Here is a 25,206-nt window from a genome sequence, read left to right as displayed (position 1 = left end):
AATTTACCACTTTCCACTGTGAAAAGAGACTTATTCTTACCCTTTGTTTCCTGTCTTTTAACCAGTTACTGATCCATGAGAGCACCTTCTCTCTTATCCCATGACTCCTTACTTTGCTTAAGAGCCTTTGATGAGGAACTTTGTCAAAGGCTTTCTGGAAGTCCACACTGTACCGACTGAATCACACTTGGCCACATGGTTGTTGACACCTTCAGAGAATTGTCATAGATTTGTGAAGCATGATTTCTCTTTACAGAAGCATGTTAACTGTTCCGCAACATATTGTGTTCATCTATGTGTCTGGTAATTCTGTTCTTTACTGCAATTTCAGCTACTTTGTCTGGTACTGAAGTTAGGCTTTCCAGCCTGGCCTCTAATTGCCAAAATCACATCTGGAGCCCTTTTGAAAAATAGGCATTACATTAGCTACCCTCTAGTCATCTGGTACAGAGGATGATATAAGAAACAGGTTTATATACCACAGTTAGTAGTTCAGCAATTTTATATGTGAGTTCTTTCAGAACTCCTGGGTGAATACTGTCTGGTCCTGGTGACTATCAATTTGTTCCAAAACACCCTCTTCTGATGCCTCAGTTTGGGACAATACCTCAGATTTGTCACCTAGAAAGAATGGCTCAGGGATGTGGGAATCTCCCTCACACCCCCTGCCATGACAAGTAATGCAAAGAATTAATTTAGCTTCTCTGCAATGGCCGAGTCTTCCTGAATTAGCTTCATTAGCACCTTGATCACCCAGTGTCCACAGTCACTGTTTGACAGGCTTCCTGCTTCTGATGTACTTAAAAAACCCACCATTTTGCTGTTAGTTTTTGTGTCCCTAACTCATTGGTCTTCAATTTTTTTCTTGAGCTGCCTTATAGTTTTACACTTGACTAGCCCAAGTTTATGCTCTCTTCTATTATCTTCACTAGGATTTGAGTTCCAATTTTCAAAGAATGCCTTTTTGCCTCTAACCACTTCTTTTACTCTGCTGTTCAGCCATGGTGGCATTTTTTGGGGGTCTTCTTCTTGTTGTTGTTTTTATTTGGAGGGTGTATATATTTAGTTTGAGCTTCTATTAAGGCATTTTAAAATAGTCTCCATGCAGTTTGCAGGTATTTCACCCTTGTGACTATGCCTTTTAATTTCTTTTTAACTAGCTTGCCCATTTTTGTGTAGGTCCCCTTTTTGAAGTTAAATGCTACTGTAGTTGACTTATTTAGCACTTTTCCCCCTACAGAAATATTAAATGTAATTACATTAATGGTAGCTATTACCAAATGGATCAGCTATATTCACCTCCTAAACCATATACTGTGTGGCTCTTAGGAATAGATTGAGAATTGCCACTCTTTTTGTGGGTTCCAGGACAAGCTGCTCCACGAAGCAGTCATTTGTTGTGTCTGGAAATGTCATCTCTGCCTGCCTTCCTGAGATGACATACACCTAGTCAATATGAGGATAGCTGAAATCCACCATTATTATTGTGTTTTCTGCCTGTGTGGCCTCTCTAATCTCCCTGAACATTTCACAGTGACTGTCACAATCCTGGTCAGGCGGCCATCGTATTTTCTTACTGCTATACTTTTATTATTCAAGCATGGAATTTCTATCCACAGAGATTCTCTGGCACAGTTCGTTTCATTTAAGATGTTTACTTTATTTGACTCTATACTTTCTTTCACATATAATGACAGGTTTCAGAGTAACAGCCGTGTTAGTCTGTATTTGCAAAAAGAAAAGGAGGACTTGTGGCACCTTAGAGACTAACCAATTTATTTGAGCATAAGCTTTCGTGAGCAAATAAATTGGTTAGTCTCTAAGGTGCCACAAGTACTCCTTTTCTTTTCACATATAATGCCACTCCGGTTTGTACTATGGTATTACTGTGCCCCACTGATTATCCTCATTCCACCAAGTATCTGCCATGCCCATTATATCAATATTCATTTAATGCCAGGCAGTCTAATTCACCCATCTTAGGCCTGGTCTACACTGGGGGAGGTGGGGATCGATCTAAGATATGCAACTTCAGCTACGAAAATAGCGTAGCTGAAGTTGACGTATCTTAGATCGACTTAGAATCACTTACTTCACGTCCTCGCGGCACGAGATCGACGGCTGCCGCTCCCCCGTCAACTCCGCTTCCGCCTCTCGCTGTGGTGGAGTTCCGGAGTCGACGGCAGAACGATCGGGGATCAATTTATCGCATCTACACTAGACACGATAAATCGATCCCCGATAGATCGATCACTACCCGCTGATCCGGCGGGTAATGTAGACGTGGCCTTATTATTTAGGCTTCTAGCATGTGTACATAAGCACTTGTACATGTTGTCAATATTCAGTTGCTTGCTTTGATGTTCTATTCAGATGGGACTCTTATATTTGACTGTTCCTCACTAGCTCCTGCCTGTACTTTGCCAACTTTTTTCCTATCCTTTTTACTAGGATGTAAAGTTCCCCCTTTAATAAAGTCATCCCTGAGGCATGTCTCCGCCCAAACCATGTGCTCCTCCACACCTGTCAGTTTTAAAACCCAGCCCTTGGTTTAAAAAACCCTCTACTGCCTTTTTAAGGCTACATGCCATTCAAGCGTGTGAAAGGTTAGATAAGGGTTTCCAAAGGGCTGATACCAATCCAATGCTTATCCGTCAGAACATAAGAAAATAAGAATGGCCATACTGGGTCAGACCAAAGGTCCATCTAGCCGAGTATCCCATCTTCTGACAGTGGCCAATTCCAGGTGCCAATTCCAGGTGCCTCAGACGGAATGAATCAAATGATCCATCCCCTGTTGCCCACTCCCTGCTTCTGGCAAACAGAGGCAAGGGACACCATCCCTGCCCATCCTGGCTAATAGCCATTGATGGCCCTATCCTCAATGAATTTATCTAGTTCTTTTTTGGACCCTGCTTATAGTCTTGGCCTTCACAACATCCTCTAGCAAGGAGTTCCACAAATTGACTGCATTGTGTGAATAAATACTTCCTTTGGTTTGTTTTAAACCTGCTGCCTATTAATTTCATTTGGTGACCCCTCGTTCTTGTATTATCCAACCCTAGCCACCAGATATGAGTAATCACAAAGTTCTGCACCCATACTTCACAGTTGGCCCTATTTCTAATGGAGAGAATCAGATCCCTGGGTCCAAATGTCCCTGAGCTATGGGAAAGGTCTGATGTGAATTTTGTGGTCTAGTTCCACTTCTACTGGAAATTTAATAAGTCCAGGATTTCTTGGGAGAACAGGTTCTCACAGATTTCTGGTACTTCTTGAATTTGACCATGTTAGAAACACAAAGGAAACAGCCTCTTCCGTTATTAGGTATGTCCACTTCTAGGCTCATACAAAACCAGAAAGTGCATAGGCGGGATGTGTGTGAGGGTGAAATTTAAAGAAAAGAAAAGTATACAGTAACCAAGTTTTGTAAAGCCTCAAAAAAGTTAAAAGGATGGCGGTCTGGTTCTAGTTTGGATGATGTTTCAGGATGGCTCTTATTTTATCCGAACCAGTTTGGCTCTCCCTAGCTGGTCCCAGGGTAAGGGCGTGTAAAACACCATGCCCTACCCACCCGGGTGAGTGGAAACAAGGCACTTCAAACATACACTCTTGAAAATCTGTTGCAGGGGAGCAGTTCTCAAACCGTGGTCCATGGAACACCTCCAGGTAGTCCATGGAGCAGCCTCCATCATAAAGGTCAGAGTACCCTAAGCTGCAATTTCCATGATCCCGCTGCAAGGATTGGGCTAATCATCAGAAGTGTTGCTGAGAAGAGCAACCTTTCCAGCCTCTCTTCCCATCCGCCAATCAGCTGCTTAGCACCTCCCTGCTGAGAGGTTCAGAAGGAATGCATCACCTGAACTTGCCATTGGGCGACAGCCCTAGCATGGGGAGAAGCTAGGGGGAGGGGGAATAAGAGAGAATGACCGGTGCCAGAAGAGGGGAGGAGAGGGGGAAAGAGAAAGCCAGTTGGGGTGTGGAGAGTCAGCTGGTGATACTGGGATGGGAGGGACAGAATGGAGCAATAAGGGAAAATGTGGTATCAGGCCTACAAGCTGCATATGGGTCACAATATAAGACCCACTGCAACGGGAACAATTCTTCACGAGCGAGGGTGGTGGCCCCTCAGTGACCAAACGGGTCATTTCCATCTCTGATTTCTGTGACTCTGCTTTAATTTGATCTTAAAGGGCAACAGATGCAGAAAGGAAGCAGTGAGCAGCCCACACATTTGCCTTTTGGCATGCACAGGAAAGTCAGTCATGAATAGCTTCCTGTGCACTAGTTAAGCACCATGTGCCACTCACGGAAATGTCTGCAACTGGCCCGTGGCTTTGTTGCTCTCATTACGGAAGGCTTTCACGCTGGGAGAGCTTAGGCACTTAAAGGTCAATAAGACTTGGGACACTGCAGAGCAGGCTGAATATGTCAGGTGGGAACATAAAGGGCTCCTTCAGTCACTTGCATCTGTATCTGAACTCAGCCAAGACGTGTGGGGGTGTGTGTGTGTGTGTGTGTCCAGAGTTCCAGCTTTGATGTGCTTTCAGAAACCCGTAGGGATGGCTCTGAGGAGTGCGAAGGAGACAAAAAGCCTCACAAAAGAGAGAAGACAAGACGTTGTGCAGAGTTCTTAGCACGTGTATCAGTGCCACGCTGGGGGGGGGCGGGGGGGGGCAAACCTTTAAGGTGTGGGGAGAGGAACCAGCAGCAACTCCAAACTGGGCAGCGGCCAACCTATCCAACCTCACAGCCAGGCCTGACCTATGCCCTTCGAGTCCCTCTCTCATTTCAACTGCATTGAATGGACCTGCACCCAGCAGGGGTTGTTATGGACCTACACTCTGAACATGCTGCATGAGCCTGCCTTGCGTGGAAAGCTTTCAAACTCACATCAGAGTGGGGGCTTGGATGGGCAGAAAACCCACTCAACTGATGTGTTGATTTGAACATTCAGGGCTTCTAACACTCCAGCCTAACCAGGCCCTGAATCCCCCAAAGAAAGGTACCCACGTCGTAATGACCAAAACTTTTGGGGTCAGATCTGTTGCCGCTGTCACTGGAAACTGTCAACTGCACCCCTAGATCAGCCTGGACCACTGACGCTGCTTTCCCTCAGGGTTCCCACAGCAATGAGGAACGTTATAACCACTTCTCTGCTGCAGTACCCGCTGTAGGCTTTCCCCCTCAGGGGCTCTCTGCCAGGCAGCTCTTGGTGAATTTCTCTCTTTAGCCTCTAGGTGAGACACCTCTGAAACTTGGCTGCCCATAAGAACCTCACACCTCCAGCACAGCAAACACCTTGGTTTGGTTTCTGAACAGATCAGCAATGGAGCAGAGTGAGAGGACATTACATCACTCAGGCTGCATACCCTGCCAGCTGTGGAAAGCTTTGGAAAGATAAAATGCATGTTGAGATTGCATTGGGCCGAGTTGGTTGATGAAGATCTCAGCCTTGTTTGTTTCTTCTCTCCTAAAGTGAGTGACAGACAGAGAGACTTCCTCCTGGGCAGGCAGCCCAACAAGAGGCCCAAGTTCTTGGGATGTATTGGAGACCATTTTTTATTTCAGAAAGTGGAGAAAGCTACGAGGGGAGAGGCTGTTCTAGAATCATAGAATCATAGAATATCAGGGTTGGAAGGGACCCCAGAAGGTCATCTAGTCCAACCCCCTGCTCAAAGCAGGACCAATTCCCAGTTAAATCATTCTAGATTTGATTTTGACAATAGGAAAGAACTGGTTGAGAATTTTAAAGTCGAAGGTAGCTTGGGTGAAAGTGATCATAAAATGGTAGAGTTCATGATTCTAAGGAATGGTAGGAGAGAGAACAGCAAAATAAAGACAATGGATTTCAAGAAGGCAGACTTTAGCAAACTCATGGAGTTGGTAGGTAAGGTCCCATGGGAAGCAAGTCTAAGGGGAAAAATAGTAGAAGACAGTTGGCAGTTTTTCAAAGAGACATTATTAAGGGCACAAGAGCAAACCATTCCACCTCATAGGAAAGATAGGAAGTCTGGCAAGAGACCACCCTGGCTTAACCAGGAGATCTTCAATTATCTAAAAATCAAAAAAGAGTCCTAAAAAAGTGGAAACTAGGTCAAATTACAAAGGATGAATATAAATAAATAACACAAGTATGTAGGGACAAAATTAGAAAGGTGAAGGCACAAAACGAGATCAAACTAGCTAGAGACATAAAGGGTAACAAGAAAACATTCTACAAATACATTAGAAGCAAGAGGAAGACCAAGAACAGAGTAGGCCTGTTACTCAATGTGGGGGGAAAGACAATAACAGAAAATGTGGAAATGGCAGAGGTGCTTAATGACTTTTTTGTTTCTGTTTTCACTAAGAAGCTTGGTGGTGATTGGATGTTTAATGTAGTGAATGCCAGTGAAAATGAGGTAGGATCAGAAGAGGCTAAAATAGGAAAAGAACAGGTTAAAAATTACTTGGACAAATTAGATGTCTTCAAGTCACCAGGGCCTGATGAAATGCATCCTAGAATAGTCAAAGATCTGACTGAGGAGATATCTGAGCCACTAGCGATTTATTTTTGAAAAGTCGTGGAAAACAGGAGAGATTCCAGAAGATGGGAAAGGTGCAAATATAGTGCCCATCTATAAAAAGGGAAATAAGGACAGCTCAGGGAATTACAGACCAGTCATCTTAACTTCTGAACCCGGCAAGATAATGGAGCAAATAATTAAGCAATCAATTTGCAAACATCTAGAAGATAATAAAGTGATAAGTAACAGTCAGTATGGATTTGTCAAAAACAAATCATGTCAAACCAACCTGATTGCTTTCTTTGACTGGGTAACAAACCTTGTGGATAAGGCAGAAGCGGTAGAGTGGTATATGTTGACTTTAGTAAAGCTTTTGATACTATCTCACATGATCTTCTCATAAACAAACTAGAGAAATGCAACCTAGATGGAGCTACTATAAGGTGTGTGCATAACTGGTTGGAAAACCATTCCCGGAGAGTAGTTATCAGTGGTTCACAGTCACGCTGGAAGGGCATAATGAGTGGGGTCCCACAGAGTGGGTCCAGTTCTGTTCAATATTTTCATCAATGATTTAGATTAGGCATAGAGAGTACACTTATAAAGTTTGCAGATGATACCAAGCTGGGAGGGGTTGCAAATGCTTTGGAAGATAGGATTAAAATTCAAAATGATCTGGACAAATTGGAGAAATGGTCTGAAGTAAATAGGATGAAATTCAATAAAGACAAATGCAAAGTCCTCCACTTAGCAAGGAACAATCCGTTGCACACATACAAAATGGGAAAAGACCTCCTAGGAAAGAGTACTGTGGAAGGGGATCTGGGGGTCATAGTAGACCGCAGGCTAAATGAGAGTCAACAGTGTAACGCTATTGCAAAAAAAGCTAACATCATTCTGGGATCTATTAACAGGAGTGTTGTAAGCACGACACAAGAAGTTATACTTCTGCTCAACTCTGCACTGATTAGGCCTCAGCTGGAGTATTGAGTCCAGTTCTGGGCGCCACATTTCAGGAAAGATGTGAACAAATTGGAGAGCGTCCAGAGAAGTGCAACAAAAATTATTAAAGGTCTAGAAAACATGACCTATGCGGGAAGATTGAAAAAATTGGGATTGTTTAGTCTGGAGAAGAGAAGACTGAGTGGGGACATGATAACAATTTTCAAGTATGTAAAAGGTTGTTACAAGGAGGAGGGAGAAAACCTGTTTTTCTTAACCTCTGAGGATAGGACAAGAAGCAATGGGGCTTAAATTGCAGCAAGGGGGGTTTAGGTTGGACATTAGGAAAAACTTCATAACTGTCAGGGTGGTTAAGTACTGGAATAAACTGCCTACGGAGGTTGTGGAATCTCCATCGCTGGAGATTTTTAAGAGCAGGTTAGACAAACACTTGTCAGGGATGGACTAGATAATATTTAGTCCTGCCATGAGTGCAGGGGACTGGACTAGATGACCTCTCGAGGTCCCTTCCAGTCCCATGATTCTATGTCAGGCCAGACAGGGAACTTGGTTTCCAACAAGAGTAAAAGCCTGGTCTACACCTAAAATTAGGCTGACCTAGCTACATCGCTCAGGCCTGTGAAAAATTTCTGGCCCTGAGCGCCATAGTTAGGTTGACCTAACCTGCACTGTAGATGCAGCTAGGTGGACAGAAGACTTCTTCCAAAATCTCTTCAAAAATTAAGGGATGGATCTGGACCCAATGATCCAGTTTGAATCCCTTTTAGAGAGATGGACCTGAGTTGTGAGGTTTGGATCCCAACTGCCCCCAAAGGTTTAAAGGGGTTTAGCCCATCTTGACTGCAAATACCCCAAGGTATAAATACCAAGAAAGGAGAAGAGTGGGTGGTTCCAGATGGCATTAATTAGGAGTAATGGGATGAAATTAATTAAGCAAAGGAAAATCAAGAATGAACATCAGGAAAAATGTCCTGACACTGAGACTTAATAGAGTGTATAATTATCTCCCAAGGGTTTGGTAGAAGCCTTATCACTTGTGACATTTAAAACGAGTCTGGACAGAGCAATAGGGCTGTGTGAAACAATCCTGTACCAGCCAGGGGAATACAGACCAGAGATGTAATAACAGGTCTCTTACCCTCAAAAATCTATGATTCTGCTGCATGAAGGATACATTCAGCCAGCAGAGAGATTTGAGAAAGCCCAATAATGTAAATTCCTTAAGTACCAGCCAAGCCTCTGAATAAGATAAATCTTTTAGTCACTTTGCTGGTGAGGTCCCCTCTAATCTTATCCTTCCTAAGCTACACTGCCGAGAGAGTGAAACACTTTGCATAAGTGGGTTTGCTGCTCCGAGCCATCGCTCACGCCGCCCACACAGCCCCCCAGGATTAGAGAAGTCCCTTGCATTAAGCCTGTTACTATTTCAAGTCCAGAGTGAACCAGCTAAGCAAGGGCTCTGGGGAATTTTCAAGTAGGGGCTTCAGACAGCTGACAATGGTAAGTAGAGCGGCACCCTCTCTTTGCACTTCAAACTCGAATTCTATGTGAGGATCTCCAAGTGCTTTCCGAAGAGTAATGAATTAACAACAATGAATTAATAACTCTCCTCTGAGGTGGGGAGGAAGAGGTTACTCACCTGATGCAGTCCCTGGAGTTCTTCGAGATGTGCGTCCCAGGGGGTGCTCCTTCTCCAGTCAAAGGTTCCTGGGGCACATGTGCACCTTAAGTGACTGAACTGAAGTGGAGTCCCCACAGAACCTTTGTTTTTAGAGGAGAAACAGGCAGAGAAGCGAAGACCAACATTTTCCAAAGCACGACTCAACTGCCTTGGCCCTAGCTTCTAGAGGCACTGAACACCCAGATCATCCAAGAAAGTCAATGGGTGCAGAGCATGCCCGGTGCCAGGAAATCAGGCCCAAAGTGTCTCGAGTTGGGCACTCAAAACTGAGGCACCCAAAAATCAATGGTCACGTTGACTGTTAGCCACCTGTTCAAGGTTCCACACTGAGTGAGTCGGAGGCAGCGATTGAAGGCAGGTCTCCTGACCTCCATCCACAAAATCATCTGTTACTGCATCCTTGCCTGTTGCATAAGATTATCAGTGCTGATTCCCTCCTGCCTTGCACTTTGTATGGTCATTTACACCAGAACGAGGGGAATGTAAAACACTGCCGGATCAGAACGGTAGGATTTTGCAATCACTCTGCAGTCACTTTGTGCACATGTGATGGCCGATGCCAAATGCAAGGTAGAGGCAAATCAAGCCAGTTATGTCAATCTACAAGCTACATTTATCAAACTACATTTAAGACCATTAACTGGCACTTTCTCTTGTCCTTACAATTCTTGAGTTCTCATACATGCACACATATACTCTCTGCAGAGTCAGGAATCATAGATCTATATTAATGTGATGCACTATAAACACTCCACAAATGCTTAAACCCCCCAACAGGGATTGGTTCTAACACCTTTGACAGATACACAGATTTTTAAAAATGGCTTGAAAAATGTCTGCTGCTCCTTCACTCTCTCCATAACCAAGAATGATCTCTCCGTAAGTGTGACTGGCCTTTCCGTGGAAGTTGCTGCCCTCTGGATGATTCTCATCAGGAATTCCAGTCTGATGCTGTAGACAGCAAGGGTGAAAGCCCTGAAGTCAACGGGAGTGTTGCCATTGATTTCACCTTTTGACTGGGAAAATACAACCCAGCATTTAAAAGGAGGTGAAAGCAAGAGATTGTTGAAGTTGGTGCAGAATATATTGGCTGTTTTGGTTAGTGCTAATAGTACTTTTAAATTTCAGTTAATTAAAACAGAAATTTGGAAAATCTCCTTTTTCATATATTCCCATGCTGAGCTGCAGACCCTCAGCTGCACCTTGCATCACCTGGTTGTCAAGATCATAGTTTCCTATTTGACTGTAAATTCTTCTTTTTAATTATATTTAAGATATTTTATTATTACTGCTTTTTATGGACTCATTTTTCTCTCTGTAATTAGACATTGTCAGCTTGGTTTTAGCTTAACCCCATGGACTTCAAGGACAAATGCGGCTAATGGTTAGAATTTCTTTCCTATCACATGGCAGTTCTCCATAAACAAGCTCATTCTTCCTGACCAGTCCTCCATAGCTGTGCTACTGAGTGGTTACCTTGAAGATTCATGATAGGGCCAACAAGGGCACTTTGCCAGTTCAAGAAGATAAAGAACTGCTGGACAGGAAAATAATTTGGCCAAATAAAGCCAGCTCACCTCCCTGACCTCACGTCATTGTTCTATGCTTCAAATCCCATCTGTCTGTCTCTCTATAAAAATGTCAAGCTGTCTCTTAAGCTCATTAATACTGTACTAGCTGCTTCAATGTGGCCTCACTTTGCAACTTCATCTCTCTGTTTACTACTCTTTAATGCTCTGCCAGCATACCCAGTTTACTCATAATACTAATAGTTGGCATTTATATACTGCCTTTCATCTGAGGTTCTCAAAGTATTTTACAAACAAGCAATGAAGCTTCACATTCGGGGACCCTTTCCCTTCACGGGGCTCAGTGCCCAGGCTCCAGCACGAGCCTGACCGTCTACATGGCAATTTTATAGCTACCCGAGCCCCACCCAGCTGACCAGGGCAAGCTGTGGGTGTTTGATTGCAGTGTAAACATAGCCCAAGAGTCCAGGTTGGCAATCATGCTGCTCTATCCACTTGACCTGGGAGCAAAATCCAGGTGTCCTGACTCCAATTCCCATGCTGTAACTAATAAGGAACATACAGAACCATACACAGAATGCAAGAGTCCTGTCTATAAAGGTATGTCTACACAACAAAGAAAAGCCCATGGCTGCTCCCGGCCAGCCACCGGTTTTTCTTTGCTGTGTAGTCATATGCCTACACTGTGAAAAAGGTGTGTTCTTAACTCAAGTTAGCGAACCCTCATTAGCTGACTCAGGTTAACATAGCAGTGAAGACATGGCCACTTGGCTTTTAGCTAGGGATAGCAGCTGGAGTTAAGTAGCCCATTGTGGAGAGCACAGAAATATGAACTCCAGTTAGCAGAGGTGAGATGTGAACAATTTCTCAGGCATAGAGGAACTGTCTTATGAGGGAAGACCGAAAGAGCTACATTTGGGTGGGAGACATAGCAACCTTACAAATGCTCAGAGAATGCAAACGCTAAGAAGAAAGATGAATTATTTGGTTGGGCGGGGAAGTAACCAGGAGTAGCAGGAGAGATTTAGGAACAGGAGTGTTCAAGGTGAGTATAACAGAAAATCTTCGTGAGGGTGAGCTCTATTAGAAAGTGCTACAGCCTTCAAAGGGAACAGCTATGAAGCCCCATCGTGTGCTGCATCATGTGCTGTATCAGTCAGGGAGGTGGTCGAGGCCTTTTCCATCTTGAATTTGCCACATCTTCTGTGCCACCGGAGAACTCTAGCACTATCAGCTGGCCCATATCATCAACACTGAAGGAGCACCTCCCCCAGACCAAGTTGTGGGGGGACAGAACCCAGAAGCCAATGTCCTGGCAGCTGCAAGAGCTATTGTCTTTCACCCCAGTATGCTTCTGATCCCCTTAAATATACCCACAAGCTCAGCTACACACACAAGCACACCACTGCTCACATTAGCAAATAATCTCTGGAGTGGAACTGTACTGTATGCTTGGTGGAAACCCAGGAGCCTGTATCTTCCGCTGCGTTCCTCTAAGTTTACCATGACAATAATATCTTTTGAAGAGCTCCAGCCGTCTAGTTCCCTTTGCCACTTACCAATCCAGGCTGGCTGCCTCTAATCAACGTTCTTTCTCTCATTAAATCTCGCCCAATTGTTTCTGATACTCTCCCCACAATTTACACTCAAGCTATTTATGCTTGGTCTATAATTGCTTCCCCTATCACATGGCTCTTCTACTTTAGGCTTGCTGGAATGATCGCGGAGCTTGGTAGGCTCCAAGAATCTCAGCTGTCATCAGCCAAGCTCCTAAAAATGCCAATTAGCCCTAACTTCTAGCCTTTTCCCATTAACTTCTTCAGTGCCAGACTGCCCCAGCCAATGCTGTTTGAATGACAAGCATCCCCGGCAAGGTTGGATTCAATTGGTACATCAATTATCATTGTGTGTGGGAATACGAGCCACAGTGACTGTTCTGGATACTGCTCTGTAGGTGTTCCCACTCATCCTTTATTTTCCGAACTCATCACTTTCAGAAACATTCACCTGCTGGGCTGAAATTTTCCAAGCGTGGTCTTTGCAAAAAGGGTTCAGCAATTTTTGAATAGGAGAGTGGTGAGGGGGGACCTTTTCCCATTATTGAAAGCAACGTAACAGTTTTCAAACAACTCTCCAGCCAAACTAACTGGGAGGTAAAAAAGCTGAAATTTGCAGGGAAACAGCCCTCCCCGAGAAGAAGGGCTGTGAATCTTTAAATCATGCTTTGAGGACTTCAGTAACTCAGCCAGAGGCTAGGGGTCTATTCCAAGAGGGGGTGGGTGAGGTTCTGTGCCCTGCGATGTGCAGGTCAGACTGGATGATCACGATGGTCCCTGCTGGCCATAAAATCTATGCGTCTGGGAGCATGCTAGTGATCAGTGGGTTTGATTTAATGGAATTGCAACACTTTAAAAATCATAAGCTGCTCACAGATTTTTGCTTCAACCTATGCATACCTCCAAGGGTCTCAGTTCCTCTTCTGTGAACCACTGGACATACACAGGAGAGGCGAGAGAGGAGATCTGTTCCTCCAGACTTTAGGAAGCCAGCAGGAAGGGAAGGAGAGAAGCTATCCTCTTGCACATTTTCGGAAACCTGTGGAAGTGGCAGAATATAAACCTGGGGAGAATGGCAATGAGGAAGTGCTTATGGGGGGCCTGCAAACTGGTTCCAGTTGGGCTGGCTTGTGGCAAACCAACAAACCACGGCTATTATTTGCAGGCTTCATCTTGTGCTATCAAATCTAAGATTTCATTTACTAGAAATTCTGTTCTTAGCCCTCATGGTTGTGAAGAAAAATCTTCAAACCATAGACTGATGCCGTGATGTCAGCCCAAGGCTCCAGGCAATGTGAAATGAGAGCTGTCCCCATTTATGTCAATCAGGTGTCAACTCTGAAGCCTAATGATGACCATTTAAATCCCAACCTGGTTAACTCTTCCATAGCGTAAGGATTTGAAGATATTCTTATGGCACAACTGGGTGAGGCTTGGATTGTGGGTAGAGTCTGAGACAGTAGCAGAACCACCCCCTCCTTTTTTTTTTTTTTACTAATCTGACACCTGGCCAAGAGAAGCTTGCTGGAGCCGGTGCAAACGGATCTGGGCTCTACTCGCATGGGTGTAGGGTTTCCGAAGGCATGCACGCCGCAGCCCTCGGACTCACAGGTGAAGAGCTCTGCAACAGAGAGGGCTTTGTGTTTACACCAGAGCCTCCTGTGAACTGTCTCTCCAGCTGCTGAGACCGGTGCCCTGGCACCAACTGCTGCCCACAGACCTCATCAATTGCATGGGACACGATGTGCAACTGACAGCTGGCCAAAGAGATCCCGATTTTGAATGATTTTTCCTTTATCAAGAAAACTTTGGGAAACGCCATCAAGAAAATTGTATTAAGAAACTGTTGAGGCTGATTAGTCCTGCACTTCACTCGAGGCAGGAATTGTCTTTGCTTCATTTGTTTGTACGGTGCCTTGCGTGCTAGACCCTAATCTCTGATTGAAGCCTCTAGACGCTACTGCAGAATTAAAACAAAACCTGCATGGCAGTCAGAAGTACACATAGCCTTAACTCTGCCCCTTGTGCAAATCCATTATAAGAAAGCCCCAGTGAAGTCTAGAAGGGAGTGAAAGATGGACCCAAAATGTCACTTCCTTCTTTATACTTAGAGTGTGACTTTCCCTGCAATTCCTCCAAGTAAGCTCCCTGTGGAACTGAACATCTCCATGAATATACATCCTTAACATGAGTAAACATGAAAGTGAAATTGACAAAAAGATCAGACAGTATCCTTTAATTTATGGTAATACCCAACCCAAAGTGGAGATTTTAGGCAAATGATATATTTTTTAAAGTTCTACAAACTAGTGTGTCTTTTTTGCTGCTGCTGTTGTTAAGCATGGCCCATTACCTCAGAACATATCCTGCAAAATATTTCCCTAAGCTAAGGAGAACCTTGATTTTACAGACACCAATCTTACGAACAGCCAGTTGTACAAACTATTTTTCCCCGATGGGATAAAAAAAAATCATATAACAAAAGTGATGTCAATGAAGAACAAATCAATTTCCCTTCATATTCTGATTCCTTCAGTGCATTGGAATCTGCTTTGCAGGGGTTTAAAGGACAAGAAGAAAGCAATGTGGTGAACTGTAACTTATGCACCACACCTACAGTCATTTTGAGATGTTCATTTTTTTTTAACTTTTTGATTTTATGAACTCCTCACTCCCTGATTAGTTCATAAAATAGGAGTTCTGCTATACATGAAACCTTTTGTCTTGAAGTGTAGATCCAGGACAGGATCAAGGTTTGCAATCCACGGGAGGCATTAAATGCAGTCCAAGAGTTCTGCCCTGTGCTCTCTAGGCATCCTTCTCTTTAATACTGGGATGCATGCCACAGAGACCGTATGTCTTATTAAGCACAGAGATATTTGTGTGAGACACTGACAAACAGGCAGACAAAGCTGGGATAATTGGGGCTGTGTAGGAGGAAGTGATAAGAAATAAGAATGGACAAGAAGGGAAAAGCAGAGCTGTTTGAACTTGATGTGGTGAAAGATGGGGAGAGCCAGTGGACAGATTCATCACTGGGGGGTGATGCCATCAGAGTGATGGGCAAGGAAGATGATCGTAATAGCTGTGTTTTGAATGGACCAGAGCTGGGTGATGTAAGTGTTAGGGAAGCTGGAGAGGAGGAGGTCTCAGTAATCAAGACAGGAGATGAGGAGGATCTGGACAAGCGTTCTGATTGTCTAGACAGGAAGGAAAGAAATAGAGTAGAAAAAAGCCTGGAGGGGTGGGCAAGAAAGAGGGAGATGAAGATGATACTCAGGTTAATGGCCTGAGTGACTGAGAGGATGGAAGAGCTGTCAACAGTGCTAAAGAAAGGGAGAGGAAAGAGAGTAGGGGAGGACAAATCAAGAGTTCAGTTCTGGCCCCGTTCAGTTTAAGCTGATGGCAAGACATCCAAGGAGATGTCCAGAAGCCAGCAGTGGTGTGGGACTGCCTGGAGGGAGGCAGGCCAAGAGCTGAAAGGCAGATCTGTGAATCACTGGCCTAAAGAAACCGTGTGACTGGATGAGATCACTCTGAGACAGTGTCAAGGGAGAAGAGGAAGGCACCAAAGAAGGAACTGTGTTGTGCGACCCCAGTGGAGGAGCAATCGGAGAGGAGAAGAGGAAGGAGCCACAAAATCCAGGGATGGGGAGACGAGGGACAGGCCATTTCAAGACGGGTGTAGGCCATTTCAAGAGGGGAGTATGCTAATCAGCATCAAAAGCCACCAAGACGTCAAAGAGGATAGAAATTGCGTAGAGATCCAGGGAATTGTCAGGAACCAGTCAAGCAACAGCAGCTTTCTAAGGACAAAATCTTGAGATACCAAGCCCCTTAACCTCCCCGTGAAGCCATTATGGGTGTGCAGCATCCTTCTGGAGGCACTTTATAGCCGGCAGGACTTGGTCCTAGCCCCTTGCCCCTACACCAGGATAAAAATGCAAGCTTTATGCACACATTTCAAAGACTTTGTGTAGCATGCACTGTGAACACTTCGGGGAATATAATTTCATGTACTTTAACTGTTATGACTCACACTACTGTTGTCAGAGCCAAGTGCATTACTCCTAGACCAGGGCCATCCTCGAGTGGAGCAGTGCAAGCATCAGCAGAGGCAAAAAGCTATGAAGCCGCGTGCCTCTTCACGAGAATCGGCAGACACTTGACAGAAGGATGAAATGCAATTACGTATCAGTTGTACTAAGTGAACATTGCAAGGAGAAGGTGACATCTTGCTAAAAATAACAAACAAGGAAGATATAGATGCAAACAACTTGAGCAACATGTTTTGTGCTGTCACTAACTGACATCAACCACAAGTGCAACCTGCGGAACTTGTTGCCCAGGGCATTGTGATGGCCAGAACTGTAACTCGGTTCACAAAAGAATGAGAGAAGCTCCTGGAGGAGAGGTCCATCAATGGCTCTTAGCCAAGATGGGCAGGGATGCAACCCCAGGCTCTGCGTGTCCCTAAACCTCTACCTGCTAGAAGCTGGGACAACAGGGGATGGATCACTCAATAATTGCCCTGGTCTGTTCATTCCCTCTGAATCCTCTGGTACTGGCCACTGTTGGAAGACATGATACTGGGCTGGACGGACCATTGGACTGATCCAGTGCGGCCATTCTCGTGTTAATCATGGCTTGAAATGTCTGTCCAAGTGCAGTGACATAAACACAGACAAGTTCCTAGCTGAAGCCTTCTGTGTGTGGGAAGGTGAAGGAGAACAAAGATTGCCGATTTACTGATGAAGGTAGCTATGGGCATCACAAGCAAAGGGATAGGCTCCAAGGTCTCAGCAGCCTGAGAACGTGGAAGCCCTGTCACCTAGGGCATTTAAAAGTCAACTTGACAAATTTCCATTTCTACTATTTATAGGAGACCACAGCTATGCATAGCATGGTAATAAACATGCATGATCAGGTCCCTGCTACAAGGGCGCTGACTATCCAGAGCAGGGGTGGGCAACTTTAAGGGTATAGAGGGCCACAAAATCCACTAAAACCCTTTGGTGGGCCACAGAGAAGAACAACTTTTAAGCTTGAGCTGGCGCAGTCTTCCCCATCAATCCGGACGCCAACTCTGCCCCACGCCACCTAGCTCCACTTACTGCCCCCCGCCACCATTAGCTGATTGTTTCAGAGCTGAAAGCCAATCAGGTTCTTCCCCCCTCCGCCCCGCAGCAGAGCCAATGGAAAGGAAGTAACAAGAGCTGAGTTGTGTGGGACAGAGCCAGAGCCTGTGTCCATGGAGAGCCCGGTGCATGGCAGAGCCTGTGTCCATAGGGGAAAAGAGCAGAGGCAGAGACTGGGAGCAGCAAAACCCCATGCGCCAGGTGGCAACACCACTCAACTTTGGCCTGGCCACCCCTTCATCATGTGAGCAGGGGAGGGGCTCTGCCATCACACCACTCAGCTCTGGTTACTGCCTCCCCATTGGCAGAGGTGTGTCCCAACCTGCCCGCAGCCAGGGTGTGGCTGGCCACAGTCAGATTGGCTGTGGGAGCTAGGAGCCAATGGGAAGGCAGTAGCCGGAGCCAGGTGGTGTAGAGCAGATCCCCTCCCCTACATGTCTGATGGAGAGGTTGTTGAGCCAATGGGTGGAACTGCAACATGGCACAATGGCTCCTGCTCCCAGTCCCAGGCTCCACTTCATGCCCCCTGCAATCTCCTTCACTCTGAGCACTGTGCTTGGTGCTCAGATTTAGGTGGGCCTGGGTGCTAGGCCCACTGGTATCTATGCACCTGCTCAGCCCCAACAAAGAATATTTTCACCATCGCCTCTGAGCGGGCCAAATGAAATGACCTGGCAGGCCAAATGCAGTCCCTGGGCCACCAGTTGCCCATTCCTGATCTGGAGATTGATCCAGCTGCCACTGAAGTCAAGAGAAACAGGGTCTAACCCTAAACTAAGGTCAAATTCTGAACTCTTTTCAGTTTATATTTGGCTCTTACTCAGGCACTGAAACCAAAGGGAATTCTGCCCAAGCAAGGAATTTGGGAGTTCACCCTGGGACAGGTACAGTTATTCCAGGCAATTGATGATAATGATCAGGTGTAAGGGCAGGAGCAGACAGCTGCAGAGCAGATCCTGAAGGGCAGAGATATGAACTGGATGACCCAAGAAATCTTTTCCATCTCTGACTTCTGGGAGTCTAAATCCACAAACCCAAATCCAGATAGATGATGTCAACAACCCTAAGCTTCATTTGAACAGAAATGGCTCTTTTCCAGGGAATATTACTCTTGTTACCACCAAGAAAATGAATCATGTAGAAACACGCAGATGAAAAGAATATGGACTGGAGACCCGAGCTGGGAACACTGTGGTTATATGACTCAACACATTAGCTACCAAAACACAGATGTTCGGGTCACTTTCAGCACAAAGTTAGAAAACAGTGCTTTCTCTGCTCCTTCACAAAGTTTAATATTCCTTCCTAGAATGTTATTATTCATTATGATAACTCTATTGCCCAATCCCTATTTGAATCTTGTTACATTCTTGGCCTCAGTGACTTCCTGTGGTCGTGAGTTCCATAGTTTAGTCACCCATTATGTGAAAAAAAATTCCTTTTATCACTTTTTAATTTCCCACCTTTTAATTGCATTGACTGTCCCCTTGTTCTTGTGTTAACCATTTGATCTGAATCCAAACGGCCCTGAAATCCAGGGGGGCTGGATACAGTGTTCCACTTTCAGACCATCTCTAATCAGTACTGACCTAAATTCCTACTACTCGCCTAGACGTGAAAGAGTCCATATCCTGTTCTTCAATCCCACTTAGCCAGCCCCAGTCTCATTTCTATTTACTTTTCAAATCTCTTTCTCTCTCTCTAAAGCACTTTCCCTGGAAGAAGCACAAAGTACAACTAAGCTGAGAAAAGATAAACAAGTGGAGAGTGCCAGCTAGAAAATATATGTAGCCATGAATCATTTGCAGGACCATTTGTAAGAAACCACACTGATTTCCAAGTCTGATATAGGTTTGATTTTCTTTCTAATGATGTTCCTTTCTTTATAATGAGCACCAAAATTGGGACTCTAACCACAGAGGGATTGTTTACCCACTGTTACATGTGCAATCACACAACCCACTGATTTGAATGAGGCTTTTTATTCTATCCACATTTTTTTGCTGGCCTGCTTGGCTTGCCTCCAGTTTAGATCCACACCTATGAAACATCGAGGAACATTTGTCACAGTGAAGCTCATCTTTAGTTTCTATCTCTGGGAGAACTTTGCCAGTGAGCCAGGCAATGCTCTGCAAAACAGAGCACATAAAGCAAAACAGAAGAAAATATGCAAAGACCCTTCCCTCCCACCCGCTACCCCTCATGCTCACATTTTGTGGTTCACAGCTTCAAAATTAATTGATGCAATGGCCCAGAGTCTCTACTCAGTTAAACCAGTGAAAATCAGAATAACTCCCTGAAAGTTGATGGAATAGCCAAGATCAGAAGCCGGCCTGATAGATTTTACAATTTAAGCCATACCTTTCAGTAAAAGCAATCACCTGTTCTGACAGCTAGCCTTGGTTATAATAAACAGTCCCCTTCCAGGATCAGAATTTGTTACTTTGACATTTTATTCACCTGGTCATCTAATCCACGCTTTTCTTTGTATTAGTGGTTGCTTTCAACTACCCATCAAGTATCAAAACATTTTTTACAATAAAGAGCTTTTCTCCTTACTAAATTCCCCCAACATAGTTTTAAATAAAACAATCAGCTTATACATAAGAACCACAACCACACAAGGAGCTTAAGATACAAGTAACTCAGTGCCTGAGGCCTCTCACACGTTGGACCATCGTAAATTTAAAGTGAAAATCCCCACAGACTTTGTTTTGCGTTAGATGTTGCATAAAACCTACTTGAGAAGCCAGATTAGTAAGGAACTTTGTTGGTGTTGTCATATTTAAACAAAGAAAATAAAAATGGGATTAAAACATCTTTTGGAGTCTCACCATAACTTTGTGTAAATAGGCCTAGAATGCCTAAAAGTCCATTTATAATGATGATTTTGTTCCCAACAAACCATAAAGCGTAAAGCAGCCTCGCAAAAGTCTATTTGCCCATTCCTCTCTAGGGCAGCTGGCTTCAGATTTTTGTTCATTTTGATCGTCATCATTTGTCACCTGGCAATTAAATTTTGTGCCCAGGCTGGTAAAATTACATGCAAGGTTGGTATAATATCATGTGCGTTCATCACTGTTGTAGCTCCAAGAGGCCAAATCTTGAAAGAACCTTGCTGAGTTGTTATACAGGCAAATCAATAGGTGTTTACCTGAATCAAGACTGAACAAAAACTGGATAAGGCCTCAGGATTTGGCCCAAGGGGAGTTTTAACAGAATAAGGACTGAATAAAAACAGAGGAGCCAGCTCAGATCTTAGTCATACTGGTACAACTCCGGAGTATCTCCATTGACTTCAAAGAGTTAGTCTGAATTTATACCGGTGAAACTGGGGTTAGAACCTGGCTCTGGGTTAAAAACTTCAGGATTTGGCCCAATAAATATGGGCCACATTCTGATAATCTCATTCATAATGAACCGTGCCTTACTCCACAAGTAATCCCACTGAAGAAAATGAGATTACTTGTAGAATAAGGTGTAAGGATGGCAGACTCCAGCCCTAAGTAGCCTTATTATAACAAAGTCAGAGGATTTGAGAAGCAAAAGGAGAGAGTAGTGACAGAACTTTATTACCTGCAGGTCACATCTGCTCACTTTTTCCCTTTGATAGACTGGCTGATGGTCAGCAAATAGCCTCACATTTAAAATGCAGCATAGATTTTGAAGTGTAAAAATAAGCATCCAATTATTTTAAAGGATTCCTGTTCCCCAAGGTAGCCAGTCACCTGGCTTTTTACTCTACTTAGAATCTATTTGCTCACACACACAAACAAGAGCCTCACAGACGTCACCTTTCCTGAGTCTGGGCAGAATGATCAGTAGTGTAGATAGTACTATAAAGGTGAAAAAAGCTAAAATATACAGGCAGCTAGCTGAACATATCTTCAACTGTGCTGCTTTTAAAAGAGATGAAAAAAATAAAATAAGCCAGACATAAACTGCCTCTGGAAATGGTGAGTGATATGTTTTTTTTTTTTTTTTTACTCCTCTAAAAGCATGTTGTGAAAAGTGCATCTTCAGCTATCAATCAAATACATAAGCCATTCCAAAGGGCTATGTCCCATTGGCCCTCCAACTCTGATCTAAGAGACCTATAGGTATGAAGAGGGCTCATTCTGCCGGACTGTGCTATGCAGATGGGTTGCTGTAGGAACATAACTAATCTTCAGGAAAGATAGGGACGTACACTGGGATGGGTCAGGTCCCCTCAACGCCGAACATCCTACTTATGAGAGACACAAATGAGCGTACCACCAGAGGATGCAAGATGCTGGCACCTTTACTAGGCGTGGCAGGACATGGATCACAATACTTTCACCCTAAGCACAGCCACATGGCACTGGGTTACTATACCAGAGGCAGACCTACCAAAATAGGAAGCAGAGAATGGGGCAAAATCTGGTTTAACTGAACTTCGGTTTTGATCTACCATCTTACAGACCCAAAGATCTTTGCCTTACAGCCAGATCCTGCAACTCATGCGAGTAGAGCTTACATGGCAGTCAGTGAGACTATTCTGGTGAGTCAAGACTACTTGCATGTTAGGGCTGAAGGATCAAGCCTCAGGTCTGTAATCTTTCCTGCTGCGTTTAACTGTTTTAGACTAAGTGTGAATTTTACCCATGTACTAAATGCACCAAACGTACTAGGCTAAAATACTTGATCTACTTTTAATCATTTGTAGTTTGGAGAAAATGGTGTGAAAAAAATGTCACATTTTATTTTTGATTACCGTGTATTTTTTCCCATATTGTGCAGCACCCTAGATATTTTGGTGGAGAGAAACTTCTTTGGCCTACTATTAACCTGTCCCAAGGAATGTTTTTAGGTCGCACTCTTAGCACGTATAATCTCGCACCATTGCTTTATTCAAAGTTTAGCGTAGTCCTGACCAATAGCGGTTTTGAAACTGTGGGCGGGGGCGCAGGATAATCTGCAGACTATTTGGTAGCATTCCACGGGGAGCTGGCTGGTCACGTGGTGTTGATTCCTGCTGTGTATTTACAGCCACTAAATTGTGTTTTAAAAAGCTAACAATGCATTTCATACTTTCTTACTGTCACTTTTCCTCATAAGCAATTGCTATTGTTGCCCCAGGGATTTTATATGATTGCAAATGGGGGAAGGGGGGAGATGTCCGCAGGCAGACAAATAATCTCTTTATTAAGACGTCCACACTGTCAAAAAAAGTTTGAGAATTCCTGCCATGCAGTATAAAATGGCTCAGGACATCTCTACTAAGGAATCTCTAGGAAGTCATTGCTCTCTAACCATCTGCCCCTTAAAACTGCTCCTGTGTAATGAATGTCAACTTTGCTTTTTTAGTTTTAAGTCTTGGAAGTGACTGTTAAACCCTAATAGGATTTAACGCAATGGAGATCTTTTCCTATAATTTTCCTCTGGGTGTTCTTTGAGTCATTATCCATTTATAGATAGTGGTGGAGTAATTAAACAGATCCAGGCATCTTTCAAATGTTGAAGGGTATTTTTAATTAAGGAAAAAGAAAAGGAGTACTTGTGGCACCTTAGAGAGGAACAAGTCCTCCTTTTCTTTTTGTGGATACAGACTAACACGGCTGCTACTCTGAAACCTTTAATTAAGGAGAAGTTAAGGTGAGACTTTGATTATACACAATCCTTCTAGCACAGATAAAGCCATGACATTCAAAGTTTTACCCGATATATAAAATATTCTCTCTGACTCTGTAGGGAAGCCTTCAGGCCATGGCCCCAGACCTGACATTTCTCTTTTAAAAAGTCCTAGGCCAAGCTGCAAACCACAAAATCAACAAAAGTAGCACTTGCCAATCCAGAGACAAATCAAAGAGTTATCCAGTATGCCTGGGGATATTCTGATATAACTCAAATGCAACATCTGAGCATCTAGGTTTTTAAATGTTCACAGTGTCATTAAACAAAGTTGATACGTATGTATCAGGGCCACACCTCAAAAACCAAGTAAAGAAACCATAAATAATTAGCACTAAGACCATTGCTGCCACCTTCAAAATTGCATCTGGCCCCAAATCCAGTGAATGAGAACCTGACCTAGACTGAGTTAAGCTGCGCTCCTTTTCCAGACCTTTTTCAAGGTATCACCCTTATGTCCATGCAGTAAAACAAAGTCTTTTCATAGCGTGGCTCTGGGCCTGTCTGTGTATCGTGTCTGTGCAGAGTGGGCTGTGAGTTATGTCTGTCTTTTGGTGCCTCCTCTGGGTGGGCGTTGGTGTGGGCATGTGTGGCTGTTTGTGTTTGTGGCCCTGAGTTCTGCGGCCTTGCATGTGTGCGCTGTCTCTGGGTGTGCCTTTGTGTTTCTCCAGGTGAGCAGCTGTGTATGGGGCAGTCCCTCGGCGGGCACACTGGCCTGTGGCGGCTAGTGTGTGTCTCCGCCTTTCCCCTGCCTGCACAAAGCTTCCAAGGCAGAGCAGCTCCAGCTTCCAAAACACCCCCTTGGCCCCAGGCTCACAGCCCAAGAGAAAATCCGCACCACCCTTCTCCAAAGAGCAAGCCCAGCTCACCGGGGAGCAGCGAGGAGCGCTGGGGGGGGGGGGGGGGGTCAGGGACACACACACACACAGGACTCCAGCCCCAGCGCCTGGCTGGGAAGTTGTCTCCCCCCCACCCCACCCAGGCTCGCTCACCTGCTCGGGCCCCTGGAAGCAGATCCTGCAGAGCGGGGTCCTCATGCCGCTGTCCAGGCTGCTGCCCAGCGAGTACCTGTCCTCCGCCTTCCCTTTGCAGAAGTCCTCCGAGGACGCGCTGCTCATGGTGGACGTGGGGGGCTCGCCGGCCGGGCTGCTCCCCTCCTCCTCGGGCGGGCTGGCCGGGCCGCCCCCGCCGGCGGCCGGCGCCCTCCAGGCTCCCCCTCGGCCCCCCGGCAGCGCGGGCAGGGGGCTGCGGCCGGCCGCCGGCGCGCCGGGGCGGGGGGCTCCGCTGTTCATGGGGAGCGGGGGCGAGGGCGGAGGGGGCGCGGGGGGTCTCCGGAGCAGGAAGACTTTCAGGTCATTGAACAGCCTGCGGCAGCGGCACTTGAGGAGGCTCGGGTGGCGCGACATCTGGCTCGGGCTCCGCAATCCGCAGCGGCGGCCCCCGAAGCCGAGCACGCCGGCTGGTGTGAACATGAGCCTTCCCCGTCCGGGCAGGGACGGGCGGGAAAGAGGAGCCAGCCGGGGGGAGCCCAGGAGCCAGGGGGGCTGCTTGGCTGGTGTCTCCCTTCCCGCTCCCCAGCCCAAAATGTTGGGTCGTTTTTCTTTCTTTAAAAACAATAATTATTATTAATAATCATAATTAAAAAAATGGATCTGGAGGAAGAGCTGGTTAAAATTCACCGCAACCCGCTGATCGTTAATAAGGATAAAAAATGATCTCTGCCCCTCCCCTCCCCTCCCCCCGCCTTTTTTTGTTTGTTTTTAACTGGACAAATTCCACAAGTTTGTTTCGAAATAATCCGGTGTTAGAAGTAAACCCTCCGCGGGGGCCGGGGAGGGGAGTTCAGAGAAACGCGGGGGCTCCTGGAAAGTCTTAACTCCTGCACCTGTAACGAACGGGGTCGGGTCTCTCCAGCGGCTGTGGAGAAAGGAGGGAAATATGGTTCTTGCAACAGTATTTGGCATGTCAAGGATTTCCTTTTGCTTCTGACTGTTAGCAGCAGAGTTATTTGAAATGGTACAAGAGGATGTGGCATCAGACGGGAGACACAGCCGGCTAATAAAATGCAAAACTGGGTTTTGTTCTTCTCGTGATCAAAACTGCCTTCGCTGACAAAAGGTCCTTCACATTATTTTGGGGGGACGGGGGTGAAAACACCCTACGTCTGAAACACTGTCC

General features: G+C 45.2%; 1 protein-coding gene across 1 annotated transcript in view; it reads right to left on the bottom strand.

Annotated features, from left to right (window-relative positions):
• MARCHF4 (membrane associated ring-CH-type finger 4) overlaps positions 1–24,613 on the bottom strand; it is a 158,552-nt gene extending 133,939 nt beyond the window's left edge. Inside the window, exon 1 of the mRNA XM_073305012.2 lies at positions 24,021–24,613. Coding sequence (XP_073161113.1) covers positions 24,021–24,500 — 480 coding nt within the window. The 5' untranslated portion in view covers positions 24,501–24,613. The remainder of the gene's footprint in view (positions 1–24,020) is intronic.
• Between the last annotated feature and the right edge of the window lie 593 nt (positions 24,614–25,206).

This window comes from Lepidochelys kempii, chromosome 11 (assembly GCF_965140285.1).
Source record: "Lepidochelys kempii isolate rLepKem1 chromosome 11, rLepKem1.hap1, whole genome shotgun sequence".
Lineage (NCBI taxonomy): Eukaryota > Metazoa > Chordata > Testudines > Cheloniidae > Lepidochelys > Lepidochelys kempii.
Note: the sequence above shows the minus strand (reverse complement) of the source record. Positions and strands in the feature narration are given on the sequence as shown.